Source organism: Saccoglossus kowalevskii, chromosome 20, assembly GCF_978046115.1.
Source record: "Saccoglossus kowalevskii chromosome 20, keSacKowa6.1, whole genome shotgun sequence".
In the NCBI taxonomy this organism is placed as follows: domain Eukaryota; kingdom Metazoa; phylum Hemichordata; class Enteropneusta; family Harrimaniidae; genus Saccoglossus; species Saccoglossus kowalevskii.
In genome coordinates this window covers 23,537,230-23,559,048 of record NC_140660.1, presented here as the reverse complement: position 1 = coordinate 23,559,048, position 21,819 = coordinate 23,537,230, and the positions used below count along the sequence as shown (strand labels likewise).

The window sequence follows — 21,819 nt, the reverse complement described above, 5'->3', positions numbered from 1 at the left end:
TTGTTGCATTCTAGTACTATCTGTGGTATTATCTTTCTTGCTTGCGATGATAATTCAAATAAAGATAACAAAATAGTAACCAAAAATATTTTGCGCTATGTGAACGTTTGCATTCAGTGATGGTATTCTATTACCAACATAAGCTTCTGTGTCCATTCTAAACAAAAGAAAGTGAGATGTAAACACGACACTCATTCTCCAAATAAAGAAAGAATTTGAACGCATCTGCAACATTTGACATTTTACGGGCAAATGAATACTTTTCGGTTTTCCGTGTCAGATTTCGTCACTGCCACGTGACCAATCAACATTCTTGAACGTGAGATAAAATAATGTTGTTTATAAAGTGAAGAATTGTAATACAAACAATGTAAGGCCCAGAAATGAAAGTTTCTGGTTGATTAGTTTAAAATCAACGCTGGTTAGTTTAATTATTATAATTACAATAGTTATAAAAAAATTATTCTTTGATTTTGGTTGAACTGTATTTCTTTTTTTGGATTCTAGCAAAACCTTACAAAAAAACAGACCAGAAACAAAAATAGTTTTTCTGGGCCTATGATACGAATAACGTAAAAACAAAGGCAATGTCATAATAGTCACATGGGGGCAGTACTCACCAACAGCTGTGGCAAAGATTCTTTCTTCCTGGAATTGAAGCATCTGATACATGAATCCCATTCCCTCATCTCCAATTCTATATTTCTGTGGAACACGAACGTCTTCAAAGAAAATCTCAGCAGTATCTGAGCAATACATCCCAATCTTATCGATACTACGGGACCTGATAACACCTAAAAAGAAACAAACCACATAAAAAGAAGGTCAAGTCATTCCCTATGACTAAATGTTTATTATTATATATTTCATGTAATTAAACAAAAAAAGGTGTACAATGCAAAAAAGGAGTATAAATAAATTAACTGAAATATAAATTAAAGTCGAAAATAGCATTTTTTACCAAAAATTACAAAATTATTCACCAATAATAGAGAATTGAAGATATCATCATGAAATAAACAAATCTAACAGAGGTCCACCCAAGGTACCTACATACCAAGTATCAAAGCAATTGAGTTGGTAGTTTTCAAAAAGAAGATGGAAATGTAATTGTTGACGGAGGATGACGACAGACAATCACCTATATGAACAGCCCCGCTTTGTCATCTATGATGACAGTAGAAGCTAAAAATGAAAACAACCAAAACATCACATGTTTCGGTACCCGAAATTTAATTTGGTATTTTTTACTAAAAAATTATTTTATGGAAGCTTTACGCAGCAAATTGTCAAGCATTTTAACTAGTTGGCCATGTAGGTCACAGCACTGTGACATGCTTGTGTTATGTATGTATACAGTCATAGAAAACACAAATACAATACCAAACAATACAACAGAATGGCCACCAATTAATTAATGTGTAAACTTGTTAGTTCAGACGAAGTACTAAAAGTTCCATCTAAGCAAACATTGACACTGAGTAAGTGTAACTTGGTGAGAACAATAAGACTTGGAGGGAACACTGGTCTGGATCATGTTTAAAAAATAAAATGACCTAGCAAGTCGTTTCTTAGTTCTCTTTGTTAGTGCTCTTTGATCTCTTAGTTCATGCACTTTGACCTCCTAGTTTGCACACTTTGACCTCCTAGTTTGCGCACTTTGACCTCCTAGTTTGCCCACTTTGACCTCGTAGTATCTGCACTTTGACCTCATAGTTCGTGCACTATGACCGCTTAGTTCATGCACTTTGACCTCTTAGTTTGTGTACTTTGACCTCTTAGTTTGTGCACATTGACCTCTTAGTTCCCGCACTTTGACCTCTCAGTTCATGCACTTTGACCTCTTAGTTTGTACACTTTGACCTCTTAGTTTGTGCACTTTCACCTTTTAGTTCATGTACTTTGACCTCTTAGTCTATGCACTTTGACCTCTCAGTTCATGCACTTTGATCTCTTAGTTTCTGGGCAGACATAACTAATATAAGTATATGTACCTTTGGTATCCATAGGAAGACATATAAGAGTCTTGTTTTGATGGACAGGACCATCACCAGTATTGGCTAACAGGCACATCCAATCAGCTTGCATCCCGTTTGTTATCCACATTTTCCCGCCATTAATGACATAATCATCTCCCTTCTTTACAGCTGTTGTCTTAATATCTGTAATTGAGATTGTAATTATCACCATGGCGATGGCGTATTCACATTATTTGTGTTTTATGCTCTATTAAACTACATTTGACACCATAAGTTACAATGTGTCATAATTTTGCAGTATTGCACTGGGTATTTGCATCTAGCTACCATATTAGGAAATGCGAATTCCAAATATGGAACGATTACATGCATAAGCATTCTCTAATAATAAAAACAAACAAACCGGACTCCACACAAAGAAGTTCGCTGAATCTGTTCTAAACGTTTTGGATTTCAGCATTCCCATGATGTATCCATGAAAGGAAAAAAATGTACAATAATCGTCATACTCGCTTTACTGCCTTCGTTCATACTTTACAGTATCCTCGTAATAACCTCATATTACAAGAAATACAATACAACTATCCCCAGTATTAGAGGGTCAAAGTTCAAGTAGGCATTTGCCTTAGATACTCATCCTATCTTCTCATCCTAAATAAATTTGCTCACAGATTAAATTATTTTTCACAGAATATCAGAAAAAAATTATATACTAGTAATTTGTAAGCATTCTACAGGTGATATGTTTAATGATTTAACTGAGCAAGGATCAAATAAAACGAAAATAGTGATTTTTCTGAAAAACATTAACCCCCAGCACATGAATAAAGTGAGTGCAACCAGCCAGTGGTTTTAGCAAACTCACCAAGGGTGGGAGTCACCCACTGTATTAATGTTTAACACTAGGTTTGATTTGAGCTTTGGGACAGAGACAGCAGTAGCTTCACTCACACCAATAAACACACAGAATAATAAGTACAACTTACTTACTTACTTACTATATCAGAGCCAGAAGTAGATTCACTCACACCAATACATACACAGAATAATAAGTACAACTTACTTGCTACATCAGAGTCAGCAGTAGATTCACTCACACCAATACATACACAGAATAATAAGTACAACTTACTTACTACAATAGAGCCAGAAGTAGATTCACTCACACCAATACATACACAGAATAATAAGTACAACTTACTTGCTACATCAGAGTCAGCAGTAGATTCACTCACACCAATACATACACAGAATAATAAGTACAACTTACTTGCTACATCAGAGCCAGAAGTAGGTTCACTCACACCAATACATACACAGAATAATAAGTATAACTTACTTGCTACATCAGAGTCAGCAGTAGATTCACTCACACGAATACATACACAGAATAATAAGTACAACTTACTTGCTACATCAGAGCCAGCAGTAGCTTCACTCACACCAATACACACACAGAATAATAAGTACAACTTACTTGCTACATCAGAGTCAGCAGTAGATTCACTCACACCAATACATACACAGAATAATAAGTACAACTTACTTGCTACATCAGAGCCAGCAGTAGCTTCACTCACACCAATACATACACAGAATAATAAGTACAACTTACTTGCTACATCAGAGCCAGCAGTAGATTCACTCACACCAATACATACAGAGAATAATAAGTACAACTTACTTGATACATCAGAGTCAGCAGTAGATTCACTCACACCAATACATACACAGAATAATAAGTACAACTTACTTGCTACATCAGAGCCAGCAGTAGCTTCACTCACACCAATATATACAGAGAATAATAAGTACAACTTACTTGCTACATCAGAGCCAGCAGTAGATTCACTCACACCAATACACACACAGAATAATAAGTACAACTTACTTGCTACATCAGAGTCAGCAGTAGATTCACTCACACCAATACACACACAGAATAATAAGTACAACTTACGTGCTACATCAGAGCCAGCAGTAGATTCACTCACACCAATACATACACAGAATAATAAGTACAACTTACTTGCTACATCAGAGTCAGCAGTAGATTCACTCACACCAATACATACACAAAATAATAAGTACAACTTACTTGCTACATCAGAGTCAGCAGTAGCTTCACTCACACCAATACACACACAGAATAATAAGTACAACTTACTTGCTACATCAGAGCCAGCAGTAGATTCACTCACACCAATACACACACAGAATAATAAGTACAACTTACTTGCTACATCAGAGCCAGCAGTAGCTTCACTCACACCAATACATACACAGAATAATAAGTACAACTTACTTACTACATCAGAGCCAGAAGTACATTCACTCACACCAATACATACACAGAATAATAAGTACAACTTACTTGCTACATCAGAGCCAGCAGTAGATTCACTCACACCAATACACACACAGAATAATAAGTACAACTTACTTGCTACATCAGAGCCAGCAGTAGATTCACTCACACCAATGCATACATAGAATAATAAGTACAACTTCCTTGCTACATCAGAGTCAGCAGTAGATTCACACACACCAATACATACACAGAATAATAAGTACAACTTACTTGCTACATCAGTCAGCAGTAGCTTCACTCACACCAATACACACACAGAATAATAAGTACAACTTACTTGCTACAGAGCCAGCAGTAGATTCACTCACACCAATACATACACAGAATAATAAGTACAACTTACTTGCTACATCAGAGCCAGCAGTAGATTCACTCACACCAATACACACACAGAATAATAAGTACAACTTACTTGCTACATCAGAGTCAGCAGTAGATTCACTCACACCAATACACACACAGAATAATAAGTACAACTTACTTGCTACATCAGAGCCAGCAGTAGATTCACTCACACAATACATACACAGAATAATAAGTACAACTTACTTGCTACATCAGAGTCAGCAGTAGATTCACTCACACCAATACACACACAGAATAATAAGTACAACTTACTTGCTACATCAGAGTCAGCAGTAGATTCACTCACACCAATACACACACAGAATAATAAGTACAACTTACTTGCTACATCAGAGCCAGCAGTAGCTTCACTCAAACCAATACACACACAGAATAATAAGTACAACTTACTTGCTACATCAGAGCCAGCAGTAGCTTCACTCACACCAATACACACACAGAATAATAAGTACAACTTACTTGCTACATCAGAGTCAGCAGTAGATTCACTCACACCAATACACACACAGAATAATAAGTACAACTTACTTGCTACATCAGAGCCAGCAGTAGATTCACTCACACCAATACACACACAGAATAATAAGTACAACTTTCTTGCTACATCAGAGCCAGCAGTAGATTCACTCACACCAATACACACACAGAATAATAAGTACAACTTACTTGCTACATCAGAACCAGCAGTAGATTCACTCACACCAATACACACACAGAATAATAAGTACAACTTACTTGCTACATCAGAGTCAGCAGTAGATTCACTCACACCAATACACACACAGAATAATAAGTACAACTTACTTGCTACATCAGAGCCAGCAGTAGATTCACTCACACCAATACATACACAGAATAATAAGTACAACTTACTTGCTACATCAGAGTCAGCAGTAGATTCACTCACACCAATACACACACAGAATAATAAGTACAACTTACTTGCTACATCAGAGCCAGCAGTAGATTCACTCACACCAATACATACACAGAATAATAAGTACAACTTACTTGCAACATCAGAGCCAGCAGTAGATTCACTCACACCAATACACACAAAGAATAATAAGTACAACTTACTTGCTACATCAGAGCCAGCAGTAGATTCACTCACACCAATACATACATAGAATAATAAGTACAACTTACTTACTACATCAGAGTCAGCAGTAGATTCACTCACACCAATACATACACAGAATAATAAGTACAACTTACTTGCTACATCAGAGTCAGCAGTAGATTCACTCACACCAATACATACATAGAATAATAAGTACAACTTACTTACTACATCAGAGTCAGCAGTAGATTCACTCACACCAATACATACATAGAATAATAAGTACAACTTACTTGCTACATCAGAGCCAGCAGTAGATTCACTCACACCAATACATACATAGAATAATAAGTACAACTTACTTACTACATCAGAGTCAGCAGTAGATTCACTCACACCAATACATACACAGAATAATAAGTACAACTTACTTGCTACATCAGAGTCAGCAGTAGATTCACTCACACCAATACATACACAGAATAATAAGTACAACTTACTTGCTACATCAGAGTCAGCAGTAGATTCACTCACACCAATACATACACAGAATAATAAGTACAACTTACTTGCTACATCAGAGTCAGCAGTAGATTCACTCACACCAATACATACACAGAATAATAAGTACAACTTACTTGCTACATCAGAGCCAGAAGTAGGTTCACTCACACCAATACATACACAGAATAATAAGTATAACTTACTTGCTACATCAGAGTCAGCAGTAGATTCACTCACACGAATACATACACAGAATAATAAGTACAACTTACTTGCTACATCAGAGCCAGCAGTAGCTTCACTCACACCAATACACACACAGAATAATAAGTACAACTTACTTGCTACATCAGAGTCAGCAGTAGATTCACTCACACCAATACATACACAGAATAATAAGTACAACTTACTTGCTACATCAGAGCCAGCAGTAGCTTCACTCACACCAATACATACACAGAATAATAAGTACAACTTACTTGCTACATCAGAGCCAGCAGTAGATTCACTCACACCAATACATACAGAGAATAATAAGTACAACTTACTTGATACATCAGAGTCAGCAGTAGATTCACTCACACCAATACATACACAGAATAATAAGTACAACTTACTTGCTACATCAGAGCCAGCAGTAGCTTCACTCACACCAATATATACAGAGAATAATAAGTACAACTTACTTGCTACATCAGAGCCAGCAGTAGATTCACTCACACCAATACACACACAGAATAATAAGTACAACTTACTTGCTACATCAGAGTCAGCAGTAGATTCACTCACACCAATACACACACAGAATAATAAGTACAACTTACTTGCTACATCAGAGCCAGCAGTAGATTCACTCACACCAATACATACACAGAATAATAAGTACAACTTACTTGCTACATCAGAGTCAGCAGTAGATTCACTCACACCAATACATACACAGAATAATAAGTACAACTTACTTGCTACATCAGAGTCAGCAGTAGCTTCACTCACACCAATACACACACAGAATAATAAGTACAACTTACTTGCTACATCAGAGCCAGCAGTAGATTCACTCACACCAATACACACACAGAATAATAAGTACAACTTACTTGCTACATCAGAGCCAGCAGTAGCTTCACTCACACCAATACATACACAGAATAATAAGTACAACTTACTTACTACATCAGAGCCAGAAGTACATTCACTCACACCAATACATACACAGAATAATAAGTACAACTTACTTGCTACATCAGAGCCAGCAGTAGATTCACTCACACCAATACACACACAGAATAATAAGTACAACTTACTTGCTACATCAGAGCCAGCAGTAGATTCACTCACACCAATGCATACATAGAATAATAAGTACAACTTCCTTGCTACATCAGAGTCAGCAGTAGATTCACACACACCAATACATACACAGAATAATAAGTACAACTTACTTGCTACATCAGTCAGCAGTAGCTTCACTCACACCAATACACACACAGAATAATAAGTACAACTTACTTGCTACAGAGCCAGCAGTAGATTCACTCACACCAATACATACACAGAATAATAAGTACAACTTACTTGCTACATCAGAGCCAGCAGTAGATTCACTCACACCAATACACACACAGAATAATAAGTACAACTTACTTGCTACATCAGAGTCAGCAGTAGATTCACTCACACCAATACACACACAGAATAATAAGTACAACTTACTTGCTACATCAGAGCCAGCAGTAGATTCACTCACACAATACATACACAGAATAATAAGTACAACTTACTTGCTACATCAGAGTCAGCAGTAGATTCACTCACACCAATACACACACAGAATAATAAGTACAACTTACTTGCTACATCAGAGTCAGCAGTAGATTCACTCACACCAATACACACACAGAATAATAAGTACAACTTACTTGCTACATCAGAGCCAGCAGTAGCTTCACTCAAACCAATACACACACAGAATAATAAGTACAACTTACTTGCTACATCAGAGCCAGCAGTAGCTTCACTCACACCAATACACACACAGAATAATAAGTACAACTTACTTGCTACATCAGAGTCAGCAGTAGATTCACTCACACCAATACACACACAGAATAATAAGTACAACTTACTTGCTACATCAGAGCCAGCAGTAGATTCACTCACACCAATACACACACAGAATAATAAGTACAACTTTCTTGCTACATCAGAGCCAGCAGTAGATTCACTCACACCAATACACACACAGAATAATAAGTACAACTTACTTGCTACATCAGAACCAGCAGTAGATTCACTCACACCAATACACACACAGAATAATAAGTACAACTTACTTGCTACATCAGAGTCAGCAGTAGATTCACTCACACCAATACACACACAGAATAATAAGTACAACTTACTTGCTACATCAGAGCCAGCAGTAGATTCACTCACACCAATACATACACAGAATAATAAGTACAACTTACTTGCTACATCAGAGTCAGCAGTAGATTCACTCACACCAATACACACACAGAATAATAAGTACAACTTACTTGCTACATCAGAGCCAGCAGTAGATTCACTCACACCAATACATACACAGAATAATAAGTACAACTTACTTGCTACATCAGAGCCAGCAGTAGATTCACTCACACCAATACACACAAAGAATAATAAGTACAACTTACTTGCTACATCAGAGCCAGCAGTAGATTCACTCACACCAATACATACATAGAATAATAAGTACAACTTACTTACTACATCAGAGTCAGCAGTAGATTCACTCACACCAATACATACACAGAATAATAAGTACAACTTACTTGCTACATCAGAGTCAGCAGTAGATTCACTCACACCAATACATACATAGAATAATAAGTACAACTTACTTACTACATCAGAGTCAGCAGTAGATTCACTCACACCAATACATACATAGAATAATAAGTACAACTTACTTGCTACATCAGAGCCAGCAGTAGATTCACTCACACCAATACATACATAGAATAATAAGTACAACTTACTTACTACATCAGAGTCAGCAGTAGATTCACTCACACCAATACATACACAGAATAATAAGTACAACTTACTTGCTACATCAGAGTCAGCAGTAGATTCACTCACACCAATACATACACAGAATAATAAGTACAACTTACTTGCTACATCAGAGTCAGCAGTAGATTCACTCACACCAATACACACACAGAATAATAAGTACAACTTACTTGCTACATCAGAGCCAGCAGTAGATTCACTCACACCAATACACACACAGAATAATAAGTACCACTTACTTGCTACATCAGAGCCAGCAGTAGCTTCACTCACACCAATACATACAGAGAATAATAAGTACAACTTACTTGCTACATCAGAGTCAGCAGTAGATTCACTCACACCAATACACACACAGAATAATAAGTACAACTTACTTGCTACATCAGAGCCAGCAGTAGCTTCACTCACACCAATACATACAGAGAATAATAAGTACAACTTACTTGCTACATCAGAGCCAGCAGTAGATTCACTCACACCAATACATACAGAGAATAATAAGTACAACTTACTTGATACATCAGAGTCAGCAGTAGATTCACTCACACCAATACATACACAGAATAATAAGTACAACTTACTTGCTACATCAGAGCCAGCAGTAGATTCACTCACACCAATACATACACAGAATAATAAGTACAACTTACTTGCTACATCAGAGCCAGCAGTAGATTCACTCACACCAATACATACACAGAATAATAAGTACAACTTACTTGCTACATCAGAGTCAGCAGTAGCTTCACTCACACCAATACATACACAGAATAATAAGTACAACTTACTTGCTACATCAGAGTCAGCAGAAGCTTCACTCACACCAATACACACACAGAATAATAAGTACAACTTACTTGCTACATCAGAGTCAGCAGTAGCTTCACTCACACCAATACACACACAGAATAATAAGTACAACTTACTTGCTACATTAGAGCCAGCAGTAGATTCACTCACACCAATACACACACAGAATAATAAGTACAACTTACTTGCTAAATCAGAGCCAGCAGTAGCTTCACTCACACCAATACACACACAGAATAATAAGTACAACTTACTTGCTACATCAGAGTCAGCAGTAGATTCACTCACACCAATACACACACAGAATAATAAGTACAACTTACTTGCTACATCAGAGTCAGCAGTAGATTCACTCACACCAATACACACACAGAATAATAAGTACAACTTACTTGCTACATCAGAGCCAGCAGTAGATTCACTCACACCAATACACACACAGAATAATAAGTACAACTTACTTGCTACATCAGAGCCAGCAGTAGATTCACCCACACCAATACATACACAGAATAATAAGTACAACTTACTTGCTACATCAGAGCCAGCAGTAGCTACACTCACACCAATACACACACAGAATAATAAGTACAACTTACTTGCTACATCAGAGCCAGCAGTAGCTTCACTCACACCAATACATACACAGAATAATAAGTACAACTTACTTGCTACATCAGAGCCAGCAGTAGCTTCACTCACACCAATACATACAGAGAATAATAAGTACAACTTACTTGCTACATCAGAGTCAGCAGTAGATTCACTCACACCAATACATACAGAGAATAATAAGTACAACTTACTTGATACATCAGAGTCAGCAGTAGATTCACTCACACCAATACATACACAGAATAATAAGTACAACTTACTTGCTACATCAGAGCCAGCAGTAGCTTCACTCACACCAATATATACAGAGAATAATAAGTACAACTTACTTGCTACATCAGAGCCAGCAGTAGATTCACTCACACCAATACACACACAGAATAATAAGTACAACTTACTTGCTACATCAGAGCCAGCAGTAGATTCACTCACACCAATACACACACAGAATAATAAGTACAACTTACTTGCTACATCAGAGTCAGCAGTAGATTCACTCACACCAATACACACACAGAATAATAAGTACAACTTACTTGCTACATCAGAGCCAGAAGTAGATTCACTCACACCAATACATACACAGAATAATAAGTACAACTTACTTGCTACATCAGAGTCAGCAGTAGCTTCACTCACACCAATACATACACAGAATAATAAGTACAACTTACTTGCTACATCAGAGCCAGCAGTAGCTTCACTCACACCAATACACACACAGAATAATAAGTACAACTTACTTGCTACATCAGAGCCAGCAGTAGCTTCACTCACACCAATACATACACAGAATAATAAGTACAACTTACTTGCTACATCAGAGCCAGAAGTAGCTTCACTCACACCAATACACACACAGAATAATAAGTACAACTTACTTGCTACATCAGAGCCAGCAGTAGCTTCACTCACACCAATACATACACAGAATAATAAGTACAACTTACTTGCTACATCAGAGCCAGCAGTAGCTTCACTCACACCAATACATACACAGAATAATAAGTACAACTTACTTGCTACATCAGAGCCAGAAGTAGATTCACTCACACCAATACACACACAGAATAATAAGTACAACTTACTTGCTACATCAGAGTCAGCAGTAGATTCACTCACACCAATACACACACAGAATAATAAGTACAACTTACTTGCTACATCAGAGTCAGCAGTAGATTCACTCACACCAATACACACACAGAATAATAAGTACAACTTACTTGCTACATCAGAGCCAGCAGTAGCTTCACTCACACCAATACATACACAGAATAATAAGTACAACTTACTTGCTACATCAGAGCCAGCAGTAGCTTCACTCACACCAATACACACACAGAATAATAAGTACAACTTACTTGCTACATCAGAGTCAGCAGTAGATTCACTCACACCAATACACACACAGAATAATAAGTACAACTTACTTGCTACATCAGAGCCAGCAGTAGCTTCACTCACACCAATACATACACAGAATAATAAGTACAACTTACTTGCTACATCAGAGCCAGCAGTAGATTCACTCACACCAATACATACACAGAATAATAAGTACAACTTACTTGCTACATCAGAGCCAGCAGCAGCTTCACTCACACCAATACACACACAGAATAATAAGTACAACTTACTTGCTACATCAGAGCCAGCAGTAGCTTCACTCACACCAATACACACACAGAATAATAAGTACAACTTACTTGCTACATCAGAGTCAGCAGTAGATTCACTCACACCAATACACACACAGAATAATAAGTACAACTTACTTGCTACATCAGAGCCAGCAGTAGCTTCACTCACACCAATACATACACAGAATAATAAGTACAACTTACTTGCTACATCAGAGCCAGCAGTAGCTTCACTCACACCAATACACACACAGAATAATAAGTACAACTTACTTGCTACATCAGAGTCAGCAGTAGATTCACTCACACCAATACACACACAGAATAATAAGTACAACTTACTTGCTTCATCAGAGTCAGCAGTAACTTCACTCACACCAATACATACACAGAATAATAAGTACAACTTACTTGCTACATCAGAGCCAGCAGTAGATTCACTCACACCAATACATACACAGAATAATAAGTACAACTTACTTGCTACATCAGAGCCAGCAGTAGATTCACTCACACCAATACACACACAGAATAATAAGTACAACTTACTTGCTACATCAGAGCCAGCAGTAGATTCACTCACACCAATGCATACATAGAATAATAAGTACAACTTACTTGCTACATCAGAGTCAGCAGTAGATTCACTCACACCAATACATACACAGAATAATAAGTACAACTTACTTGCTACATCAGAGTCAGCAGTAGATTCACTCACACCAATACATACACAGAATAATAAGTACAACTTACTTGCTACATCAGAGCCAGCAGTAGATTCACTCACACCAATACACACACAGAATAATAAGTACAACTTACTTGCTACATCAGAGCCAGCAGTAGATTCACTCACACCAATACATACACAGAATAATAAGTACAACTTACTTGCTACATCAGAGCCAGCAGTAGATTCACTCACACCAATACACACACAGAATAATAAGTACAACTTACTTGCTACATCAGAGCCAGCAGTAGATTCACTCACACCAATACACACACAGAATAATAAGTACAACTTACTTGCTACATCAGAGTCAGCAGTAGATTCACTCACACCAATACACACACAGAATAATAAGTACAACTTACTTGCTACATCAGAGTCAGCAGTAGATTCACTCACACCAATACACACACAGAATAATAAGTACAACTTACTTGCTACATCAGAGTCATCAGTAGATTCACTCACACCAATACACACACAGAATAATAAGTACAACTTACTTGCTACATCAGAGTCAGCAGTAGATTCACTCACACCAATACACACACAGAATAATAAGTACAACTTACTTGCTACATCAGAGTCAGCAGTGGATTCACTCACACCAATACACACACAGAATAATAAGTACAACTTACTTGCTACATCAGAGTCAGCAGTAGATTCACTCACACCAATACACACACAGAATAATAAGTACAACTTACTTGCTACATCAGAGTCAGCAGTAGATTCACTCACACCAATACACACACAGAATAATAAGTACAACTTACTTGCTACATCAGAGTCAGCAGTAGATTCACTCACACCAATACACACACAGAATAATAAGTACAACTTACTTGCTACATCAGAGCCAGCAGTAGATTCACTCACACCAATACACACACAGAATAATAAGTACAACTTACTTGCTACATCAGAGTCAGCAGTAGATTCACTCACACCAATACACACACAGAATAATAAGTACAACTTACTTGCTACATCAGAGTCAGCAGTAGATTCACTCACACCAATACACACACAGAATAATAAGTACAACTTACTTGCTACATCAGAGCCAGCAGTAGCTTCACTCACACCAATACATACACAGAATAATAAGTACAACTTACTTGCTACATCAGAGCCAGCAGTAGCTTCACTCACACCAATACACACACAGAATAATAAGTACAACTTACTTGCTACATCAGAGTCAGCAGTAGATTCACTCACACCAATACACACACAGAATAATAAGTACAACTTACTTGCTACATCAGAGTCAGCAGTAGATTCACTCACACCAATACACACACAGAATAATAAGTACAACTTACTTGCTACATCAGAGTCAGCAGTAGATTCACTCACACCAATACACACACAGAATAATAAGTACAACTTACTTGCTACATCAGAGTCAGCAGTAGATTCACTCACACCAATACACACACAGAATAATAAGTACAACTTACTTGCTACATCAGAGTCAGCAGTGGATTCACTCACACCAATACACACACAGAATAATAAGTACAACTTACTTGCTACATCAGAGTCAGCAGTAGATTCACTCACACCAATACACACACAGAATAATAAGTACAACTTACTTGCTACATCAGAGTCAGCAGTGGATTCACTCACACCAATACACACACAGAATAATAAGTACAACTTACTTGCTACATCAGAGTCAGCAGTAGATTCACTCACACCAATACACACACAGAATAATAAGTACAACTTACTTGCTACATCAGAGTCAGCAGTAGATTCACTCACACCAATACACACACAGAATAATAAGTACAACTTACTTGCTACATCAGAGTCAGCAGTAGATTCACTCACACCAATACACACACAGAATAATAAGTACAACTTACTTGCTACATCAGAGCCAGCAGTAGATTCACTCACACCAATACACACACAGAATAATAAGTACAACTTACTTGCTACATCAGAGTCAGCAGTAGATTCACTCACACCAATACACACACAGAATAATAAGTACAACTTACTTGCTACATCAGAGTCAGCAGTAGATTCACTCACACCAATACACACACAGAATAATAAGTACAACTTACTTGCTACATCAGAGCCAGCAGTAGCTTCACTCACACCAATACATACACAGAATAATAAGTACAACTTACTTGCTACATCAGAGCCAGCAGTAGCTTCACTCACACCAATACACACACAGAATAATAAGTACAACTTACTTGCTACATCAGAGTCAGCAGTAGATTCACTCACACCAATACACACACAGAATAATAAGTACAACTTACTTGCTACATCAGAGTCAGCAGTAGATTCACTCACACCAATACACACACAGAATAATAAGTACAACTTACTTGCTACATCAGAGTCAGCAGTAGATTCACTCACACCAATACACACACAGAATAATAAGTACAACTTACTTGCTACATCAGAGTCAGCAGTAGATTCACTCACACCAATACACACACAGAATAATAAGTACAACTTACTTGCTACATCAGAGTCAGCAGTGGATTCACTCACACCAATACACACACAGAATAATAAGTACAACTTACTTGCTACATCAGAGTCAGCAGTAGATTCACTCACACCAATACACACACAGAATAATAAGTACAACTTACTTGCTACATCAGAGTCAGCAGTAGATTCACTCACACCAATACACACACAGAATAATAAGTACAACTTACTTGCTACATCAGAGTCAGCAGTAGATTCACTCACACCAATACACACACAGAATAATAAGTACAACTTACTTGCTACATCAGAGCCAGCAGTAGATTCACTCACACCAATACACACACAGAATAATAAGTACAACTTACTTGCTACATCAGAGTCAGCAGTAGATTCACTCACACCAATACACACACAGAATAATAAGTACAACTTACTTGCTACATCAGAGTCAGCAGTAGATTCACTCACACCAATACACACACAGAATAATAAGTACAACTTACTTGCTACATCAGAGTCAGCAGTAGATTCACTCACACCAATACACACACAGAATAATAAGTACAACTTACTTGCTACATCAGAGTCAGCAGTAGATTCACTCACACCAATACACACACAGAATAATAAGTACAACTTACTTGCTACATCAGAGCCAGCAGTAGCTTCACTCACACCAATACATACACAGAATAATAAGTACAACTTACTTGCTACATCAGAGTCAGCAGTAGATTCACTCACACCAATACACACACAGAATAATAAGTACAACTTACTTGCTACATCAGAGCCAGCAGTAGCTTCACTCACACCAATACATACACAGAATAATAAGTACAACTTACTTGCTACATCAGAGCCAGCAGTAGCTTCACTCACACCAATACACACACAGAATAATAAGTACAACTTACTTGCTACATCAGAGTCAGCAGTAGATTCACTCACACCAATACATACACAGAATAATAAGTACAACTTACTTGCTACATCAGAGTCAGCAGTAGATTCACTCACACCAATACACACACAGAATAATAAGTACAACTTACTTGCTACATCAGAGCCAGCAGTAGATTCACTCACACCAATACATACACAGAATAATAAGTACAACTTACTTGCTACATCAGAGTCAGCAGTAGATTCACTCACACCAATACACACACAGAATAATAAGTACAACTTACTTGCTACATCAGAGCCAGCAGTAGCTTCACTCACACCAATACATACACAGAATAATAAGTACAACTTACTTGCTACATCAGAGTCAGCAGTAGATTCACTCACACCAATACACACACAGAATAATAAGTACAACTTACTTGCTACATCAGAGCCAGCAGTAGATTCACTCACACCAATACACACACAGAATAATAAGTACAACTTACTTGCTACATCAGAGTCAGCAGTAGATTCACTCACACCAATACATACACAGAATAATAAGTACAACTTACTTGCTACATCAGAGTCAGCAGTAGATTCACTCACACCAATACATACACAGAATAATAAGTACAACTTACTTGCTACATCAGAGTCAGCAGTAGATTCACTCACACCAATACACACACAGAATAATAAGTACAACTTACTTGCTACATCAGAGCTAGCAGTAGATTCACTCACACCAATACATACACAGAATAATAAGTACAACTTACTTGCTACATCAGAGCCAGCAGTAGATTCACTCACACCAATACATACACAGAATAATAAGTACAACTTACTTGCTACATCAGAGCCAGCAGTAGATTCACTCACACCAATACATACACAGAATAATAAGTACAACTTACTTGCTACATCAGAGCCAGCAGTAGCTTCACTCACACCAATACATACACAGAATAATAAGTACAACTTACTTGCTACATCAGAGCCAGCAGTAGCTTCACTCACACCAATACACACACAGAATAATAAGTACAACTTACTTGCTACATCAGAGTCAGCAGTAGATTCACTCACACCAATACACACACAGAATAATAAGTACAACTTACTTGCTACATCAGAGTCAGCAGTAGATTCACTCACACCAATACACACACAGAATAATAAGTACAACTTACTTGCTACATCAGAGTCAGCAGTAGATTCACTCACACCAATACACACACAGAATAATAAGTACAACTTACTTGCTACATCAGAGTCAGCAGTAGATTCACTCACACCAATACACACACAGAATAATAAGTACAACTTACTTGCTACATCAGAGTCAGCAGTGGATTCACTCACACCAATACACACACAGAATAATAAGTACAACTTACTTGCTACATCAGAGTCAGCAGTAGATTCACTCACACCAATACACACACAGAATAATAAGTACAACTTACTTGCTACATCAGAGTCAGCAGTGGATTCACTCACACCAATACACACACAGAATAATAAGTACAACTTACTTGCTACATCAGAGTCAGCAGTAGATTCACTCACACCAATACACACACAGAATAATAAGTACAACTTACTTGCTACATCAGAGTCAGCAGTAGATTCACTCACACAAATACACACACAGAATAATAAGTACAACTTACTTGCTACATCAGAGTCAGCAGTAGATTCACTCACACCAATACACACACAGAATAATAAGTACAACTTACTTGCTACATCAGAGCCAGCAGTAGATTCACTCACACCAATACACACACAGAATAATAAGTACAACTTACTTGCTACATCAGAGTCAGCAGTAGATTCACTCACACCAATACACACACAGAATAATAAGTACAACTTACTTGCTACATCAGAGTCAGCAGTAGATTCACTCACACCAATACACACACAGAATAATAAGTACAACTTACTTGCTACATCAGAGCCAGCAGTAGCTTCACTCACACCAATACATACACAGAACAAGTCATTGTCAATGACACGTCCCCGTTCCGTTCATATTTGAGTGACATATACATTCAAAGCAGATCATGACCGAAATGCACCTGCATATGTACAACACATTGTGCTAAATCTGAACAAAATCCATCCATGCATGACTGAGATCCGGTTCTGGAATTGTGAAAATACGTGATTTTGATGCATTTTCGGCCTGAAAATGGCCATCATTCCGCTATTGTTAAGCAGATCATGAAACAAATGCACATATCTATTTGTGACATGATGTACTTTGTGTGTGTGAAGTTTGAACTTGATCAATCCAGACATGTCTGATACGGATCCAGAACTGAATTCTTTAAAACAAAATGGCCGCCAGTCGGCTATTTCGAACTTGATCCGAAAAAAAAATGACGTGCATCAAGGTCCTATAATGTTTAATGTATGTACCAAATTTGAATGAAATCCGTCCATGCATAACTGAGATCCGGGTCCGGAATGGTGAAAATGTGCGATTTCAATGCATTTTCGGCCTTAAAGCGGCCGCCATTTGGCTATCGTTAATGAGATCATGAAACAAATGCACATACATATTTGTGACATGATGTACCTTGTGTGTGTGAAGTTTGAACTCGATCAATCCAAGCATGTCTCAGATACGGATCCAGAACTGAATTCTTTAAAACAAAATGGCCGCCAGTCGGCCATTTCGAACCCGATCCAAAAAAAAAATGACGTGCATCAAGGTCCTATTATGTTTAATGTATGTACCAAATTTGAATGAAATCCGTCCATGCATAACTGAGATCCGGGTCCGGAATGGTGAAAATGTGCGATTTCAATGCATTTTCGGCCTTAAAGCGGCCGCCATTTGGCTATCGTTAATGAGATCATGAAACAAATGCACATACATATTTGTGACATGATGTACCTTGTGTGTGTGAAGTTTGAACTCGATCAATCCAAGCATGTCTCAGATACGGATCCAGAACTGAATTCTTTAAAACAAAATGGCCGCCAGTCGGCCATTTCGAACCCGATCCAAAAAAAAAATGACGTGCATCAAGGTCCTATTATGTTTAATGTATGTACCAAATTTGAATGAAATCCGTCCATGCATAACTGAGATCCGGGTCCGGAATGGTGAAAATGTGCGATTTCAATGCATTTTCGGCCTTAAAGCGGCCGCCATTTGGCTATCGTTAATGAGATCATGAAACAAATGCACATACATATTTGTGACATGATGTACCTTGTGTGTGTGAAGTTTGAACTCGATCAATCCAAGCATGTCTCAGATACGGATCCAGAACTGAATTCTTTAAAACAAAATGGCCGCCAGTCGGCCATTTCGAACCCGATCCAAAAAAAAAATGACGTGCATCAAGGTCCTATTATGTTTAATGTATGTACCAAATTTGAACAAAATCCATCCATGCATAACTGAGATCCGGGTCCGGAATGGTGAAAATGTGCGATTTTGATGCATTTTCGGCCTTAAAATGGCCGCTATACGGCTATCGTTAATCGGATCATGAAAAAAATGCATGTGCATTTGTCCCATATAATGTGTGATGTATGAGTGAAGTTTGAACTTAATCGGTCCATGCATGTTCGAGATACAGGTGATCACGGACGCACGGACGCACAGACGCACGGACGCACACAGGGCAAAACATAAGTCCCCGTTTTCGGACTGCGTCCGAACGGGGACTAATAATAAGTACAACTTACTTGCTACATCAGAGCCAGCAGTAGCTTCACTCACACCAATACACACACAGAATAATAAGTACAACTTACTTGCTACATCAGAGTCAGCAGTAGATTCACTCACACCAATACACACACAGAATAATAAGTACAACTTACTTGCTACATCAGAGTCAGCAGTAGATTCACTCACACCAATACACACACAGAATAATAAGTACAACTTACTTGCTACATCAGAGTCAGCAGTAGATTCACTCACACCAATACACACACAGAATAATAAGTACAACTTACTTGCTACATCAGAGTCAGCAGTAGATTCACTCACACCAATACACACACAGAATAATAAGTACAACTTACTTGCTACATCAGAGTCAGCAGTGGATTCACTCACACCAATACACACACAGAATAATAAGTACAACTTACTTGCTACATCAGAGTCAGCAGTAGATTCACTCACACCAATACACACACAGAATAATAAGTACAACTTACTTGCTACATCAGAGTCAGCAGTGGATTCACTCACACCAATACACACACAGAATAATAAGTACAACTTACTTGCTACATCAGAGTCAGCAGTAGATTCACTCACACCAATACACACACAGAATAATAAGTACAACTTACTTGCTACATCAGAGTCAGCAGTAGATTCACTCACACCAATACACACACAGAATAATAAGTACAACTTACTTGCTACATCAGAGTCAGCAGTAGATTCACTCACACCAATACACACACAGAATAATAAGTACAACTTACTTGCTACATCAGAGCCAGCAGTAGATTCACTCACACCAATACACACACAGAATAATAAGTACAACTTACTTGCTACATCAGAGTCAGCAGTAGATTCACTCACACCAATACACACACAGAATAATAAGTACAACTTACTTGCTACATCAGAGTCAGCAGTAGATTCACTCACACCAATACACACACAGAATAATAAGTACAACTTACTTGCTACATCAGAGCCAGCAGTAGCTTCACTCACACCAATACATACACAGAATAATAAGTACAACTTACTTGCTACATCAGAGCCAGCAGTAGCTTCACTCACACCAATACACACACAGAATAATAAGTACAACTTACTTGCTACATCAGAGTCAGCAGTAGATTCACTCACACCAATACACACACAGAATAATAAGTACAACTTACTTGCTACATCAGAGTCAGCAGTAGATTCACTCACACCAATACACACACAGAATAATAAGTACAACTTACTTGCTACATCAGAGTCAGCAGTAGATTCACTCACACCAATACACACACAGAATAATAAGTACAACTTACTTGCTACATCAGAGTCAGCAGTAGATTCACTCACACCAATACACACACAGAATAATAAGTACAACTTACTTGCTACATCAGAGTCAGCAGTGGATTCACTCACACCAATACACACACAGAATAATAAGTACAACTTACTTGCTACATCAGAGTCAGCAGTAGATTCACTCACACCAATACACACACAGAATAATAAGTACAACTTACTTGCTACATCAGAGTCAGCAGTAGATTCACTCACACCAATACACACACAGAAT

The 21,819-nt window shown here is 37.7% G+C and overlaps 1 protein-coding gene across 1 annotated transcript in view; it reads right to left on the bottom strand.

Annotated features, from left to right (window-relative positions):
* LOC102805917 (putative acyl-CoA dehydrogenase 6) overlaps positions 1–21,819 on the bottom strand; it is a 73,920-nt gene that overhangs the window by 27,055 nt on the left and 25,046 nt on the right. The window contains exons 5-6 of the mRNA XM_085494214.1: positions 1,995–2,162; positions 621–794 (exon numbers count right to left, since the gene is read on the bottom strand). Coding sequence (XP_085350340.1) covers positions 621–794; positions 1,995–2,162 — 342 coding nt within the window. The remainder of the gene's footprint in view (positions 1–620; positions 795–1,994; positions 2,163–21,819) is intronic.